Source organism: Apodemus sylvaticus, chromosome 3 (assembly GCF_947179515.1).
Source record: "Apodemus sylvaticus chromosome 3, mApoSyl1.1, whole genome shotgun sequence".
Taxonomy (NCBI): domain Eukaryota; kingdom Metazoa; phylum Chordata; class Mammalia; order Rodentia; family Muridae; genus Apodemus; species Apodemus sylvaticus.
In genome coordinates this window covers 86,022,771-86,040,248 of record NC_067474.1, presented here as the reverse complement: position 1 = coordinate 86,040,248, position 17,478 = coordinate 86,022,771, and the positions used below count along the sequence as shown (strand labels likewise).

Genomic DNA, 17,478 nt, shown 5'->3' with positions numbered 1-17,478 from the left:
GCTCTGTGATTTGCTGACACATGTTGAAAGTGGTTGTGGAGTGAGGCAGCAGGATATGGGAGATTTGGAGGCCTGAAGCTGCCTTGGTGCAGATGTTTATAGTGTAATTGATATTGTGCTATCAAATTGACATCTCCATATATAGAAACAACAACAACAACAAAAATCCCTCTTACTGTCACAATTTATAGGAGAGAATTTTAAGGGCTTTCAAAATTATATAGTATTATTTACAGATCATTGTTGTTGTCACTAATTTTTACATCAAATTCTGGGAGTCTTGAGTTAATTCTTAATAATTTTTCTCCTGTGAAGACATAATGCATTTCTTTTTTTAAAAAAAAATCACAATAACCAATTTAAATTCAGATTATATACTACACATGCATAGTAACAGAAATGACACCGAAATGGCATGGAGAGGGACACACAAGTTAATGGACTAAAACGTCTGGAAGTAGATCCTCAAAGCCACAACCATCTGACTTTTATAAGGTTCTAATATTGGAGAACCAGCAGGTTGATACTCACATATAGAAAGCTGTAGTCAGATCTACCTGCTTCTCGCTCTATAGGAGAGTCAACTCAAAAATGTATATGAAAAGAAAGTTTTCTCTGTCTATGGAAGGATACAGCAGAAAGTAATGCCTAGAAAATAGTCTTCGCCAGGCACAAAGCCTGATTAATATGCATCTGTATGCCATAGTTAGTCACATGCCATATCACATGATACTTTCTGGCAAGATGAAGACAGCTTATAGCTAAAGCACATGAGTGTGACAAAGTGTGGTAAGCATTTTGGCTAGTGCAGAAAGAAGCCCCGATTTGAGGTTACCTGCAAACATATCCTCACATATCTGTAAATTACTTCTTGGTAGTCAAGTCTTTCCATTTACAGTGCTAGGGTTTGATCATTTTCTTAGACATACTTAGATATTTTGAACTCTAGTATGAATGTATCATCTAGCAAACAGACCTCATCTGTGCAACTACAGCTAATTTTGTTTCTGTGTCTGTTTAGCTAAAAATTATGCTTAGTTATTAATGATTTCAGTTATTATTGCAAACATTTCTTCAATTCAATATGAAGAAAACAGGTGAGTCTGACATTAACACTTGTCTTAAATTTTATTTCTATTATTCATGTGCCCTCTCAGTACTTGAGAGGTAAGAAGGTCAGGAGTTCAGTATTAGCCTTAGCCACAAAGCAAAGTTGAGGCTAGACTCTGCATTATGGGGCTGCATCTACTAACCCAAAACAACAACAAAACATTTTAACACCCTAACAGAAAGTATGAATATTGCTAAGAATACAAAGTAAAACAGAAAGTGTTAAGCACAGATGTGTTGTAGGATATTTGATCACATTGTGAACCCTAAGACTGTGCACTGGACAAACCTTGTCGTGATGTGGCCCCAGCACGGACCTTGGATCAAGAGCTTTCTGTTATTGTAAACAGGTTGTTGTGGTGGGGTCAGTCCAAGCACATACCTTTAAATCTTCACTTGGCAAATCAACATTTGGGATTTCATTTAAAAACCACACAGGATAAAAAAGAATACCTATATTACTTTAGCAAATAAGGAAAGTAAGGATTGCTTTATAGTGTCATGGTTTTCAAAAGAGCTTTTCCAGTGTTTTAAAGAAACTATATTCAATAAAAAAATGTTTCCCTCCAAATGTTCTTATTAGTTAAAACAAATGTTTTAACATTATAGATTTTATGTCATTTAATAATTTGTAAAGTCATAAAATCTTAAAAATTGAAAACTACTAGAATTCCCACATTCATATTCAAGAATATCTCTAATCCTCACCAAAGCACTTCTTGTTTCCCTTTTTAGCTTGAAGAGCAGTCAAGACAGATAAGTCAAAAGCAAGATGTGACTGCATTAAAGAAACAAATCCATGATTTAACAATGGTAAGAATCATGCTTCACTGGAAACATTTATTTCCTGTTAGACATTAGTTACTTTCTATAGGTTTGATAAAGTAACATGATCTAAAAACAACTTGGGGAGAAAAGTTTATTCCATCTTAGTCCTCTCAGGTAACCATCACCAGGAAAGGTCAGAGCAGGCAGAGAAGCACAAACCTATGAGGAACACTGCTTCACAGCTTTCTTCCATGGTTTTCATTCTTATATAACCTAGGACCACCTGTCCAGGAATGACCCCATCCACAGTGGAAACTTCCTTATCAATTGTTACTCAAGAAAATGCCCAACAGCATTCTCTATAAGTCAGTCTTATGGAGATGCTTGTTCCAAATGAGATTTCCTCTTCCCAAATGACTCTCTTGTATCAAGTTGACAAGACCATAACTAGCACAGACAATATGCCAATACTTCTGGTATTTATTGTTTTTATGATTCTGGAATAAAGGCTTAAAGAGAAACTGATAAAATAATTGTAAAGTCTTTGAAATATATTTGAGTAACTGTATTATAGAAGATTTTCCCTTCAATTATATACCACTTGCATGGTTTTATTTTAATTTTTATGTTTATTTACTTAAAGAAATACAACATGGTGTTGAAAACTAGGCTATGTGGTTAATATAGCTTTTGTATGTGTGATTTCCCCTGCCTTCAGCTGTTCTCTCTGGCCTTAAAATTTTTTTTTCCTTCTGCTTTTATTTCCTTTCTCTCTTGCAAACATAAATGACATTTACCTTTGACAAGTTATTTTATTTATTTTGATTTTAAATTAATCTCAAAAATTAAAAGTGCTTTGTGCACTCTGGCTCTTGAGTTGGCATTGCATAATTTTCTGTCTAGTCAGCATTATTCATCTGAGGAGAGATTTGACCTAGCTTCACAGTCTTAGCCATTCCTAATGTTATTGCATTGTACTTGGCCTTACATTTGGATAATGACTTTCGTGAAGAGGTGCTGCTTTCTTAGACTTTCTGATTGTGTTTTTGGTTTCTTGTTTTAAAACATTGTTTAACTAGGGTTACTGTTGCTGTGATGAAACACTGTGACCAAAAGCAACTTGGAGAGGGTTTAATTCAGTCACAGTTTCATTTAATAGTTCATCAGTAGCAGTGAAGGCAGGAACTCAAGTAGAGCAGGAACTGGAGGCAGGAGCTGATGTTGAAGCCAGGCGAGAGTGCTGCATAGTGATTTGATGCCTCTGGGTTATTCAGCCCGCTTTTTTATAGAGCCCAGAGCTTCAGCTCAGGAAAAAAACCCCACATACAATGGACTGAGTCCTCCCATATCAATCTAATTAAGAAAATGCTGTACAGGCTTGACTATGGCCAGATCCAAAAACTCTAGCTTGGGTCACGTTGATATAAAATTAGGCAGCACAGTGATATTCAGCCATCTTTGTTATGTTACTACTACTATAAAATTCTTTATTTTTCCCTTGAAAATATTAACTGTAGAGGTCATGAAATGACAATGATATATTGTAACATTTATATATCAACCTAAAATTTCTTTATTTTGAGCCCTTCATCATAACTATATTTCCTAGACTTGATGAACCTCGAGCTTCATTATACTCAGTGTTTCTTGATTCTGGGAAAAATGAAGTAGTACATAGCATAACTGTCACAATCTTATTTTTCACCCTTCTTGAAATCTTTTTGTTCAAAGAATAATTATAGATTTAACTATTGTGCATTATCCAATGAATATTTACATTCTAAATATTGTTCATTATTCTTTTATGTGGCATCTGTTACCAAACTATGATAGATAAAAGCTGGTCACTATGCCTCTGATGGACAGACAGACAGACAGATTTGCATGCTTGCATGCACGTGTATACACACACACACACACACACACACACACACACACTTCCTTGAAAATTTGTCTAAATGACTAGATAAGAAACTCTGTGTAGAAGAAGTTGGCTGCCAAACCTTGGACTGAGCACAAGGTCTCCATGGAGGAGCTAGAGAAAGGACCCAAGGAGCTGAGGAAGCTTGCAGCCCTATAGGAGGAACAACAAAATGAACCACCCAGTACCCGCCAGAGCTCCTAGGGACTAAACCACCAACCAAAGAGTACACATAGAGGAACCCATGGCTCCAGCTGCATATGTAGCAGAGGATGGCCTTGTTGGACATCAAAGGGAGGAGAGGCCCTTGGTCCTGAAAAGGCTCTATGCCCCAGTGTAGGGGAAATGCCAGGACAGGGAAGCAGGAGTGGATGAGTTGGTGAGCAGGGGGAGGGGGGATGGGTTAGGGAAAATCAGGAAAGGGGATATCATTTGAAATGTAAATAAAGAAAATATCCAAAAAAAGTAATATAAAAAATTAAAATATGCAAATAGATACTGAAAAAAGAAAAAAAAGAGCTTGACTGCGAACTCAGACATGCAGCAGTCTCTCCCTCTTCAATGTTGATATTAAAGACAAATTCTACCTTGACCAGCTGATTCTAATTTATTTCCCATGCCCCCTCTCCTTTTAAAAATTGTATTTATTTTTATTTTATTTTTATGGGTGTTTTGTCCTGATATATGAATATACCATAAAAATAAAATAAAAATGAATAAATCTGGTATCCACAAAGTCGAAAAGATGGCACTGGACCCTCTGAAGGGGAGTTACAGGTGGTTGCAAGTTACCATGTGGGTTTGGGGAGTACAACCCAGGTCCTCTGGAACAGCAACACGTGTCCTCAACTGTGGAGCCACTTCTCTAGCTCCCTAGTTCCACTTCTCAGTCTGCCTTTGGGTGTTTGACTAGGCAACTTGGCCTTTCTCTGTTCAACAGCAGAAGCTCCTAAGCACTGAATGTTGCCTTGGTGCCTTTTATTAATATAATTAAATACTGGAGGCAGGCTATCTTTATTTACCTCACAATGGGAAGTATTCAAGAACATGGGGCAGTGTCAACTTTGTTGCAGAGTTGGTGATAGATGGTTGGAAAAGGAGCTAAAAGGTTAAACAGGAAATAACAAGTCACCCCCAGAAATCACTTCCAAGTACAGCACTCCAACTGACCCGAGGAACACGATTTTTGCTTAATTTCCATTGACAGTGCGTTATTATCAAACATTATTTATTATAATTTGGGATAGCCAAGTACAAAATGACAAACAACTTTAAACTTTAATAATGTACAATATTTGAATATATAATTGGTTTTTTGAGCAGGAAGAAGTGAAGAACTGAGGAAAGGTAGATGTTATTTTTATGGGCTTGTACTATATAGTGTGTAATAGTAATTTTAACATAAATGGAAGCTGCAAATTAATACAGCAGCTGTTTTTCTTTATCCTAGCTGGTTCATCAGTAATGACACAGAGACACCAATATATAGTTAATCAAGCTTTACCGAAATACCCGGGCAGTCATTGATCTGTATTAATTAATCCTTTAGGCTAATCTGGCTACTTCCCAGCCAAAATGCCTGAGATACTGGCATTTTAATATATTCTGGCTCTCTGGACTTCAGATGTAGTTTCCTATGATCTCTTCTTCCTCTCCTCCTGGCCCAATCTGTCTTCTGCTTCTGTTCCTCCCCTAGCTGATGGAAGTCCCACCCTATTCTTTTTTATGCCCAGTCATTGAATGATCAGCTTTTATTGACAAGGCAGAGAATAAATGGTAAGCATTGTTTACACGAACTTGAGAAAGGAGATTTTTGACATAAACATTGCAATGCTGTGTCCAGATTGAAATAAGATATAAGGTCAGAAAGTCGTCATTTGAGTATTTCAAGGATAAATTTTACACAGTGCACAATATTACGCATACATATTTAAGTTGCGAGAAAAGCCTGAGTCTAATGTGCCTTGTGATTTATTTGCTTTAGGAAAATCAAAAACTCAAGAAAGAACTTTTGGAAGCACAGACAAATGTTGCTTTTCTTCAAAGTGAACTAGATGCTTTGAAAAGTGATTATGCTGACCAGAGTCTGAATTCTGAACGGTATGAAACTATTTATAACAGAAGCTCATTCATTAACTTTGGGGAATATATATTGCTTTGTAAAGATGCTACCTTTACTGGGAGATTTCCTCTCTCTCTCTCTCTCTCTCTCTCTCTCTCTCTCTCTCTCTCTCTCTCTCTCTCTCTCTCTCTCTCTGTGTGTGTGTGTGTGTGTGTATGTGTGTATGTGTAAAGAGTTTTGAATTATAGTCCTCTCAGGACAGCGCAGGGCTTAAAAAAGGTTTGCTTTAAGTAGCCTTGGGAGGAAAATATTGTGTACAAACAAACCTGTGTTAAAGTTCTTGTCAGATAGGAATCCTGGCCTAAAACAAGAATGAGAGCCATTACTCATTGCTTTAGTTCTGAGTATATTCTGGCTCTCTGGACTTCAGATGTAGTTTCCTATGATCTCTTCTTGCTCTCCTCGTGGCCCAATCTGTCTTCTATCTCTTTCCCTCCCCTATCTGATGGAAGTCCCACCTATTAATTATGATATTAATAGCATATAACTTCACACAATCACACATTTTACATGAGAGATACAGTTATATGTATATACAGTGAATAAATTTGGACATTTAGAGGAAAGAGGTTTTATTTATTTATTTATTTTTAAACTTTCAGAATTAAGGCATTATAGCTTTATTAAATGGTACAATTTTTACTGCATCTATTCTGTCTGCATCCTTAGAGATAATGAGGCGTGTGTTCAGCATATATAAGGTAAAAGAAACATGCTACTGCTCTTTAAAAACGTTAAGTTTAGCTGGTAAAGCCAAAACAAAAACTTAAGCAGTGTACACTGAGGAGGGCCAGCAGTAATAATATTAGCAACGCCAGGGCCGGTTTCAGCCTTTGTTAAGGAGACACAGGAGGTGAGTACAAGAGAAAATACCTGCTTGTGTTGGCCAAGCAACAAGAGGAACCAGTGACAGCAATATCAGCTGAAGCAAGTAGCATTGCCACCTACCAGGACCATCCTTAGCACATTATTAGTGTTTGTGACTTCATCCACAGAATAGCCTCTCTTGTAGGGACCTTTATTATCTCCACTTTGCAGATGGGAGAAACAAAACATCTTAAAGATGTAGGTAAGAGGAAAATCAGAGAAGCAAGGTCACAGAGAAGAAACACTGGCTTGGAGAAAGAGATGATTAGATCACTACTTTGAATAAGAAAGAATCTTTTAAAACAAAAACTTGATATGCTAATTTACAGGCATTCTGATAGGGACCAGCTTTTTGGCTAAAGAACTGAATTTCTCTATGCAACTTGCTTTTAACTCAAATCGACAGGTTTCTATAAATGAAACCTTATAGTCCATGAGGATTGGGAGATAGTGATGCATTTGCCTATGTCTCATGCTCAAACCTGATGTCTCTTCTCTTCTCACTGAAAGATAACATGTAATTTTGCAGGGATCTGGAAATAATCCGAGAGTACACAGAAGATCGAAGTAGTCTTGAGAGGCAAATTGAAATCCTCCAGTAAGTTCTTTTATGAAATGCTCACTGCATTTTAGTCCATTTGTGTTAATGAAACATGTAACACAGCCTGCCATGACCAGGGCTTAGGTTTTCTCATTGCAGCACATTTCGCCTGGTCACTTACCTTTCTGACTCATTTGCCTCTAACTGAATTCCTCCAGTGCCATCTAGTTCTCAGAGTCTGCAAGTTAGAAAAGCATATGTCATGCATTCATGTTATATCAGTCAGGAATGTTCCCTTTACCCTCAATCTGGAGAGCTCCTCAGGTCCACACGTGAATGCGGTCATAGGTTAGTGTTTAGTCATTATTTTCTTGCTCTGCTATGCTGACTACAGTTGCACCTCCTCTCTCTCTCTCTCTCTCTCTCTCTCTCTCTCTCTCTCTCTATATATATATATATATATATATATATATATATATATATATATATATGCCCTTAGGTTTTGTTTTCTTGTTTAAAACACTATTGTCTAAAAAATTCTGTACTAAACTCTCAATTTCACAATAATTGTGGTACTTTAATCCTCTGAGGGTCTGTTTCAAGAAATCATGATGTTCCCCAATTTGTTCACGTATATAATATATTCTTTGGTTTTCAATCTAAATGAAATAATTTAGAAATAATTAATTTTAGCAGCTGAATAGTACTCCATTGTGTTAATGTACCACATTTTCTGTATCCATTCCTCTATTCCAGGACATGTGGATTCTTTCTAGTTTCTGGCTATTATAAATAAGGTCATTATGAATATAGTGGAACATGTGTACTTGTTTCATGTGCCCAGGAGTGGTATAGTGTGTTCCTCAGGTAGAACCAATTTTCTGAGGAACTGCCAGACTGATTTTCATAGTGGCTATACCAGCTTGCAATTCCACCAACAATGGAGGAGTGTTCCTCTTTCTCCACATCCTCTCCAGCATCTGCTGTCACCTGAGTTTTTGATCTTAGCCATTCTGTCTGGTGTGAGGTGGAATCTCAGGGTTGTTTTGATTTGCATTTCTCTGATGACTAAGAATGTGGACCATTTCTTTCTTTTTTTTTCCTATTGGATATTTTCTTTATTTACATTTTAAATGTTATCCCTTTCCCAGTCCCCCACCCCCAAAACTCCCATCCCACCTCCCCCTGCTTCTATGACGATATGTCCCCCCACACCCACCCATTCCTGTCTCCATACCCTTGAATTCCCCTAAACTGGGGCATCCATCGAGCCTTCACAGGACCAAGGGCGTCTCTTCCCATTGACTCCTGACAAGGCCATCATCGGCTACATATGTGACTTGGGTCATGGGTCCCTACATGTGTGCTCCTTAGTTGGTGGCTTAGTCCCTGGGAGCTCTGGGTAGTCTGGTTGTTGATATTGTTGTTCTTCCTATGGGGGTACAAACCCCTTCAGCTTCTCCAGTTCTTTCTCTAACTCCTCCATTGGGGACTTTTCACTCAGTCCAATGGTTGGCTGCGAGCATCCACCTCTGTATTTGTCAGACTCTGGCAGCACCTCTCAGGAGACAGTTATATCAGGCTCCTTTCAGCAATCACTTCTTGGTATCCACAATAGTGTTGGGTTTGGTGACTGTATATGGGGTGGACCCCAGGTGGGGGAGTCTCTGGATGGTCTTTCCTTCAGTCTCTGCTCTACACATTGTCTCTGTATTTGCTCCTGTGAGTACTTTGTTCGCCTTTCTAAGAAGGACTGAAGCACCCACACTTTGGTCTTCCTTCTCCTTGAGCTTCATGTGGTCTGCGAATTGTATCTTGGGTTGTCTCCCTTTGTGTTTTCTTTAATGTTTCTATTTCCAGTTTTAGATCATGTACTGTTTTGTTCAGTTCCTGTACCTGTTTGTGTTTTCTTGTATTTTTTTAAGAGATATATTTTTTCTTCTTTAAGGACTACTATTTGTTTACCTGTGTTCTCCTGTATTTAGTTAAGGGAGTTATTTATGTCCTTCTTAAATTCTTTTATCATATTCATGAGATGGGATTTTTGATCAGAATCTTGCTTTTCAGGTGTGTTAGGGTATCCAGGGCTTGGTGTGTTGGGATAACTGGGTTCTGATGTTGTCAAATAGAATTGGATTGTGTTGTTCGGGTTCTTGTGCTTGCCTTTTGTCATCTGGTTATTTCTAGTACTAACTGCCCTTGCTCTTTCTGACTGCATCCTGTTCCTCATGTGATTCTGGTTGTGTCCGAACTCCTTGGAGTCCAGCTGTGTCTATGATCCTGTGATTCTGGGATCCTGTGATCCTGAGATCTTGGGTATAAGAGCTCTTGGAAGTCAAGCTGCCTCTGGGAACCTGATATCCTGGTTATCATGCTCCTGAGATCCTGTTCTGTCAGAGCTCCTGGAAGTCAAACTTTTTCTGTGTGTTGCAGGGGTGGGTGGGGAGCCAAAGCCCTGCCCTGAGTCTGCATGGGGACAGGTACAAGTTGAAGCAATGTGTGCTTCTGAGCAGAAGTTTGTGTTTCCCTCATTCATGTGGGAATCCCAGTTATGCTGGGTGTTGTGAAAGATGTTGTGTCCTCAACTGTGATCTTGAGTGTGTCAGAGCTCCAGTTATCCTGGGTGTGTTCCATCTTCTAGAAGTTGAGCTTTCTCTTAGATCTGGTGATCCTGTGTGTGTCAGAGCACCTGTCATCCTGGGCATTTCAGAGCACCTGGATATCGGACTCCCTCTGGGTGTTGTAGGAATGGGTGCAGAGCACAGCACCCCAGATCTTTTCTGATTGCAGGTTCAAACCTGAAGGAACCTGTGACACAGGCTGGGAGGGGGTTTCTGTGTCCCTTGATCCTGGGGGTTCCAGTGGCTCCAGGTGGCGGGGCAGATGTTGTGACCTCACCCATGATCCTGGGTATGTTAGAGCACCTTGGGGTAGAGCTTCCTCTGGGTGATTTAGGAGTGGGTGCAGAGCCAGAGCCCTAGGTCTGCTCCAGGTGCAGGTTTAAACCAGAACGAAGGCCAAATTTATTCTTAAAATGCTTTCAGATAGTCAGGAAATTAAACTAATTAATCCATTCATTGTAATTTGTATGTGTTTCTGACTTTGTTTCTGGGGTTTGAAGGGAAACAGAATATTATAAGAAGTGTGACATATCTGTACATTCTAAATGTCACTACTTTAAAAAAGAGCAAAAACCTTGGTCCCCCAGTGCTTCCTGTATATTTGTCTGCTTCTTCCCATACAGAACAGCTAACCGGAAGCTGCATGACAGTAATGATGGCCTCAGGAGTGCACTGGAAAACACTTACAGCAAGCTCAACAGATCCTTGGTATGCAGTGTCCTCTTACAAGACATTCTGTTCTTTCTCTTATTCACATGCTTTAGGGCATGAAAACCATGAGATATTTTAGGATAACTTCATGTTGATTTTAGGATAACTTTAGGGACAGTGTTAACATAAAGTAAAAGGATAATGTTTTTTAAATTAAAAATATGGTCTGCCCACTTGTATAAATAAATGAAATGATGTTAATGAAATTCTTAAATTAAATGTTCTAAGAAATAAGGGAAAGATGTGAAATGTGTGATTTTTTTTTCTTTAGGGGTTTTAATGATATAGGAGCTGATTAGTTTGCAGAGGACAGCAAATAAAAGAAAATGTGAGAAATCCTGTGGTCATTAAAACCAGTGTTGCCTGTAAGGATGACATAGCTATGATTCTGGCTAGTAGTGTTCTCTACGGCACACACTAGACCGTGGGCTTTGGGTTTGGGGTCCAAACCTTCCTGGCAGAAACAAATTTTCCCAAATTGCATTTATTTTATTTTATTTTTATTAGGTATCTTATTTATTTACATTTCAAATGTTGTCACCATATTGCATTTATAATAAGGCATTTTTGTGGCTCAGCTTTAGGAATGAGACTTTAATGTCATATTCGTATGTGTTATAGTTATTCAGTAAGATTTTGCTTCCAGAAGAGACAAATCTGAGGAAGCCAACGTAAGGCCTGTCCTGTTCTGGCATACCAAAAGAGCAAGCAGATTTCTGTGGAGTCTGCAGTAGAGCTATATAAAAGTGAGATCTGATGAGAAAGAGAGACCATGTCTGTTATGCTTACTGAAACTTGCAAAATGATTTTTTCATGTTCACATTTGTTCATATGCGTGTCATAGATTTTTTTTATGTATATTGAGAGTTAAATTGTGTAAGTATGCATCAGCATATCTGTCTTGGTAAATGTTTATGTATTAACAACCACTTGTGTATTACAGCGTATAAATAACATATCACCAGGGAATACAATTTCTAGAAGCAGTCCCAAATTTAATCACCATTCTTCTCAACCACTGGCCTATGATAGGTACGTAGCACTTGCTTCTGTATTATCTGTTCTAGATCAAAGTCAAAAGCAAGACATTATCTTAGAACTGAATTAAAAGAAAGGAATATATATAAGTTATAATTAATATTTATTGTGATCTTATATTAATGTCCAGAAATGTGGAAAAAGGAGAAAACAGTAAGTAAACATATTTCATAGACAATAGTAATTTTCTCCATATGCTTTGAATGATTAAAATAAGTAGAAAATGTGGCTATGTTTATGAGTTACTAAATATTTCAGGAATCATTGAGACACACCAAAAGTTAGAATTTAACATGCCTTTTAAGAGATATGCCTCTCACTACAGTCTGTGTAAAAACATGGTCCTGAGTTTTCTTTGCTGATTCATTAATTTTATAAAATGAATGACTTGTGTATTTATAAGCAGGTGACAATAAGATTACTAAAAATATACCATTTTAAAATGCAAATTTCATACTACTTTTTCTGGACTAATAGTTAAGAACAGTTATCAAAAGATGTAGAAAGAAGCATACAAAACAAAATTAATTCAAAAATCTCATTAGAATTTATTCTTGGAAGAATGATGCCACAAATGCGGTCTAGTACAGGAATGAGAACTTCTCTCCAGTATGTTCTAAGGGCCTCACCAGGGCCCTCAAAGGCAAACGTCCTCTCCTGCTCTTCTTTCTGAACCCAACTACAAACTACCATGGCCTGTGCGAATTTTCCTTCTTTGGAGTTAGTTTGATGTACGAAGTTAACAGGGTGCTTTTCTTTTCTATGCTAATATACAGCTCTGCCTGCTTACAGAATATCATTAGGCTTGGGATATTGACTGTTTATTTTCTGTCATAGAAGAAGAGGATAGAGAAGATCAAGAGACCTTAACGTAAATATTCAGTCATTGCCCCTAAATCAGTCATATGTAGTTTTGTACTAATTGCACATGGCCTTGAAGCCTTGGGGAGGGGCTAGAGTGCATATCTGTTGGGGAGGACTAGTAGAGGTGCTCCACTTGCTCAGCTGTGAGGAAGCTATCCACACTGGGTGACACTTTCTAGTGTAGCTCCTTCTGGCTCACTCAGGCTCCTGTGGGTAGCCCCTCACACATGCTCTGTAAGTGAGCACAATAAACTCATGGTTTTCCAGGGGCAAATTTTGTGAAATTGAACTTTGTTTCATTGTCAGGACATTGGGTTAATTATTTTGCTTATTGCCCCTCCTTTCCCCCACAAAAAAATTTCCCAACACCTTGTCTTGAAAAATAAACAAGTATCACAATATAGAAAAGAGTTACAATATAAAAGTAGACAAACTATTCAGAATATGGTCTACTGATATAGCAAAAATAGTGGTCTGACATTGTATTTGTATCTAGGATACTCATTCTTGTATCAGGAAAGAGACCAGCCAGGTTCAAAGAGTAACATATATTATATTCCTCCATTGAGGGCTTTTGTCATCATAGCAAACTGAGCAGAATGAACTGATCACACTTTGCATACTTCCTTTGCCAATGTCCTGTCCTGTATCACCGAGCAAATGACAGTGTTGTCAGCCTGTCCCTTTGTGCTCTTGTGTATTGTGAACTCCTTGGTAAAGTTGTCTCCTCTTCTATCACAAGGTCATTCCATTCTTCATATGCAGATGAGGATTGTGACTCTTTGGCTCTCTGTGACCCCCTGCAGAAGACGAATTATGAAGTTGACAGCCTGCCCGAAAGCTGTTTTGACAGTGGCCTGTCTACTCTGAGAGATTCCAATGAGTGTGACTCCGAGGTGGACTACAAGCACCAGGGAGGCTTTCAGAGTTTGCACAGAACAGAGGAGAGCCTTGCGGGAGATGCCTCAGACACAGATGTAAGCCAGAAGTCACTATGCTATGATGATTTTATTTGACTGAAATCTTCCATGATTTTTTATGGAATTCTACCTCATCAGTGCATAACCTGTGCTGTTAAGGTCATAGAATAGGAAACTTAGGAAGCTTATTGATTAGAATGGATTTTTTTCCTAGCACACCAGGAAGGAATCTCAAAGGTTTGCCTTGAAGAGGTCTGCTCAGTAACCACACCAGCAGTAGACTTAGTGGCATAGTTTTACTTTTCTTTGGTCTGTGATGTATGTATGTGAAAGATTTGGTTTTTAATGCTTTTCTTTGACAGGTTCCTGATATAAGGGATGAAGAAGCACTTGATTCTGAAAGTGTGGCCTCTGTCTTACACTGGCAGCCCCAGGGCTCTGCTGGCGAGGGCAGCACTGCTAGTTCCTCCAGAAAGACCATTTCAGCTCTTTCACCTCAAGTACGTATGTAGCTTCTGACACTCTTTTCTTTATAGCGTGTTGCTTAAGAGGACAAATGGCCCTGTCATCACCCATGTGGCTATTTCCTTCTAGACAGACATAGTGGATAACACCTCCAAGCCCACATCTCAGAAGGCTTACAAGATTGTGCTGGCTGGTGACGCCGCAGTGGGAAAGTCCAGCTTCCTCATGCGACTCTGCAAGAATGAGTTCCAGGGGAACACAAGCGCAACTCTTGGTACGGCTCTTCCATCACTGATAATGGTAGAATTGCCAGCTCTAGCTTGATCTTTTTTCTTTTAGCATTGCATACATACATTCACAGATCAAAATACCTATGTATGAATTCATGTATATAGACAGTGTGTGTATGTGTGTATAGAATAACCTTTCACATTGAATAAAATCTGATGTGAAAAAAAATCTGACAGATGATGGAAGTCTCTGGACTACAAACCCTGTGGACTTCAGTCACACAAACCCTGCTTAGATGTAGCAGACGCTTTTCACTCAGCATGTATGTCTCAAGTTTTTGTAGATAGCCTGTCTGCTATTGTACTGCAGAAGGTACACAGTGAAGAAAGCTGTATAAATATGTGTTTTTAAGGAAATTTCACACCAGTGAAAATAAGTTGATCAAAACGAATTTTAAAAATGATATGCTGAAAGAAGTGCATATTTCCATAGGTGGCTAGGGAGAACTTTGAGACACTTCGATTTTATGCTAAGAACTTTGTAATGAGCCTGGCAAATTGAAGTTGAAGGTTGAATCTGTATTTGTGTTCCTTTCCACATGTCCACCAGAAAATGAGTTGAGGCAGTAGTATTTTTCTCTTCTTAGTTTCTTTTCTTTCTTTGTTTTCTTCACTTTTTCTTTTTTCTGAGTCTTTTTGAAACACCATTTTAATTAAATTTTGCACACAGTAAGTTTTGATCATGTTGGCTCGCCCACTTGTCTCCCGGGTACTATCATATCTTCGCCCACCCAGCTTCACATTCTCTCTTTCAAAAACAAAATGCACATTAAAAATGAAAGAAGGAAAGAAAAAAGAAAATCAAAACAAAGAAGAAATAAGACAATAAACAAACAAAAAAACAAAAGAACAAGCCAAACTCAAAAGCTCCCCATACCCAAATCCTGGAGTTCAATTGTGTTGGTTTTCTATGCCTGGGCATGGGGCCTGCCCTAGTGTGGGGTTAATATACCCATTAACATGGCATTGTAGAGAAAGGATTTTCCTTTTGCCAACAGGTATCAATCGAAAATATCTTCATTGTTAGAGGTAGGACCCAGTGTCTAATTTTCCTCTCAGTCCTGGGACCCCATCTTTCTAGTGCAGATCCCATTCATGCTAACATAGTCTACCAGTTCATATGTTCATCAGGCCTGTTGTCTCTGGAAGACAGACTCATTGCAGTCATCCATCCAATCTCGCCCTTAGAATTTTTTGCTGCCTTTTCCACATGGATTACCGAGCCTTGATCTCTTTAAGGACTGAGTGCTCTAAAATGTTTCACTTGTACCCTGTCCTATTGTAAGTCTCTGTGTTAATTCCCATGTACTTAAGAAGAATCTTCTCTGATGTGTGCAGCATAAACACTTATCTGTTCATGTAGCAATATGTTATTAGGAATCATTTTATTGCCTTTTTATGGCATATTGAAAGCATAAAAGCTAATAGGCACATGTAATGGAAAATGTAGAATATGTTTTGGGGGACCTGGGTTTGATTACCTCACTCAGGATGATCTTTTTCTACCTCTATTTGCCTATGAATTTAATAAATTGACTTTTTATAACAGTTAAGAAATATTGCATTATGTAAATGTATGTTATTTTTGTTATCTATCTTTCAGTTGATAGACATCTGGCCTGATTCCAATTTCTATTATAATTTCTACTATTAAGATTAGAGCAGCAAAGAACATGGATGAGCAAGTATCTTTGTAGGATGTAGAATGTTTTTGTTCTGTGCCTAATATATTATAGCTGTATCTTGAGGTAGATCCAGTTCCAGTTTTCTGAGGTACTACTACACTGATTTCCATAGTAAGTGTGCAAGTTTGCAGGCCTACCAGCGATGAATAAGTGTTCCCCTTTTCCTATATCCTCACCAATATTAGCCCTGTCATTTATTTTATTCCTCTATCATTTTGACTGGGTAAGAATGAAATCTCAAAGTACTACTTCCAGATGACCAAGGATATTGGACATGTCTTTTAAATGTTTCTCAGCCATTTTTGTGCTTCATCTTTTGAGAACTCTACACTAAATTCTATATCCTGTATTTTAATTAAGTTGTTTTCTTGATGTTCAGGTTTTTTTTTTAGTTCTTTATATATTCTAGATGTTAATCCTCTATAAGTTATATAATTGGTAAGGATTTTTAATCACTGTGTTGGTTAAAATGATAGTGTTCTTATAGTACAGAACATTTTCATGAGGTTCCATTTATTAATTGTTGGTCATAATGACTGTTTTATTGATGTATTGTTCAGAAAGTCCTTTTCTGAATCAGTGGTTCAAACTTATTCCCCACTTACTCTCCTGTCTATTTGGGGTACCTGGTCTTATATTAATCTTCTTAATTCGTTTATAGCTGCATTTTGTACCTGGGTGATAGTTTGGATCTATTATCATTCTTTTACATCAGTGGCTCTCAACTTTCTTAATGCTGCATCCTTTTAACACAGTTGACCATGTTGTGGTGACTGCAACCATAAATTTATTCTCCTTGCTACTTCATAAATGTAATTTTGCTTCTGTTATGAATTGTTATGTACATATCTGGTATGCAGCATATTTGCTCCTGTGAAAGGGTCATTTGACTCCCACAGAAGTCATTGCCAACAGGTTGAGAATATATGTGTGTGTGTGTGTGTGTGTGTGTGTGTCTAAAATAAAATAATAATAGATATGTTAAAATTTAAAAAGTGAAAATAAAATAAAAATCTGTATTTGACCAAACTGGTAAAGAAATGTATAAATATTTTCATATACATAATTTACCATAGTTAAATCAAGATGAAATAAACAATTTAAGAAGGCCTATAGCAGCTAGAGGAATAGTAGCAGTAATTATAATCTCTCAAGCACAAACAGTACAGGGCCATGTTGATTAAGCAAAGAATTCTACCAGAGCTTTAAAGAACTAACACAAATACTGATAAAATTATTCTCCAAAATAGAAACTGAAGGAGCATTTTCTAATTCTTTTTACCATTATTATCCTGGTACCAAAGCTACACAAGGAGCTAATAATCAGTAGAAGGGGTTTGAAATACTTTCTCATTTGCTTTTCTCCATCTGAAGAGTTATTTAGACAATGAGAAATGATGAAATGAATTGATTGCCCTCATCACATTGGGGACATTTGTAAATTTATAACTCTCTGATAAACTGAGAAAACAAAACTGAAAATCTACCTCATTTTAATTCAGAAAAGAACTAAAATGTTGCTCTGGTTGCTAGAGACCCTGACATACATATGTAT

General features: G+C 37.8%; 1 protein-coding gene across 1 annotated transcript in view; it reads left to right on the top strand.

Annotated features, from left to right (window-relative positions):
• Rasef (RAS and EF-hand domain containing) overlaps positions 1 to 17,478 on the top strand; it is a 64,346-nt gene that overhangs the window by 26,617 nt on the left and 20,251 nt on the right. Inside the window, exons 5-12 of the mRNA XM_052176668.1 lie at positions 1,846 to 1,923; positions 5,784 to 5,899; positions 7,318 to 7,386; positions 10,574 to 10,658; positions 11,605 to 11,693; positions 13,306 to 13,540; positions 13,846 to 13,983; positions 14,078 to 14,222. Coding sequence (XP_052032628.1) covers positions 1,846 to 1,923; positions 5,784 to 5,899; positions 7,318 to 7,386; positions 10,574 to 10,658; positions 11,605 to 11,693; positions 13,306 to 13,540; positions 13,846 to 13,983; positions 14,078 to 14,222 — 955 coding nt within the window. The remainder of the gene's footprint in view (positions 1 to 1,845; positions 1,924 to 5,783; positions 5,900 to 7,317; positions 7,387 to 10,573; positions 10,659 to 11,604; positions 11,694 to 13,305; positions 13,541 to 13,845; positions 13,984 to 14,077; positions 14,223 to 17,478) is intronic.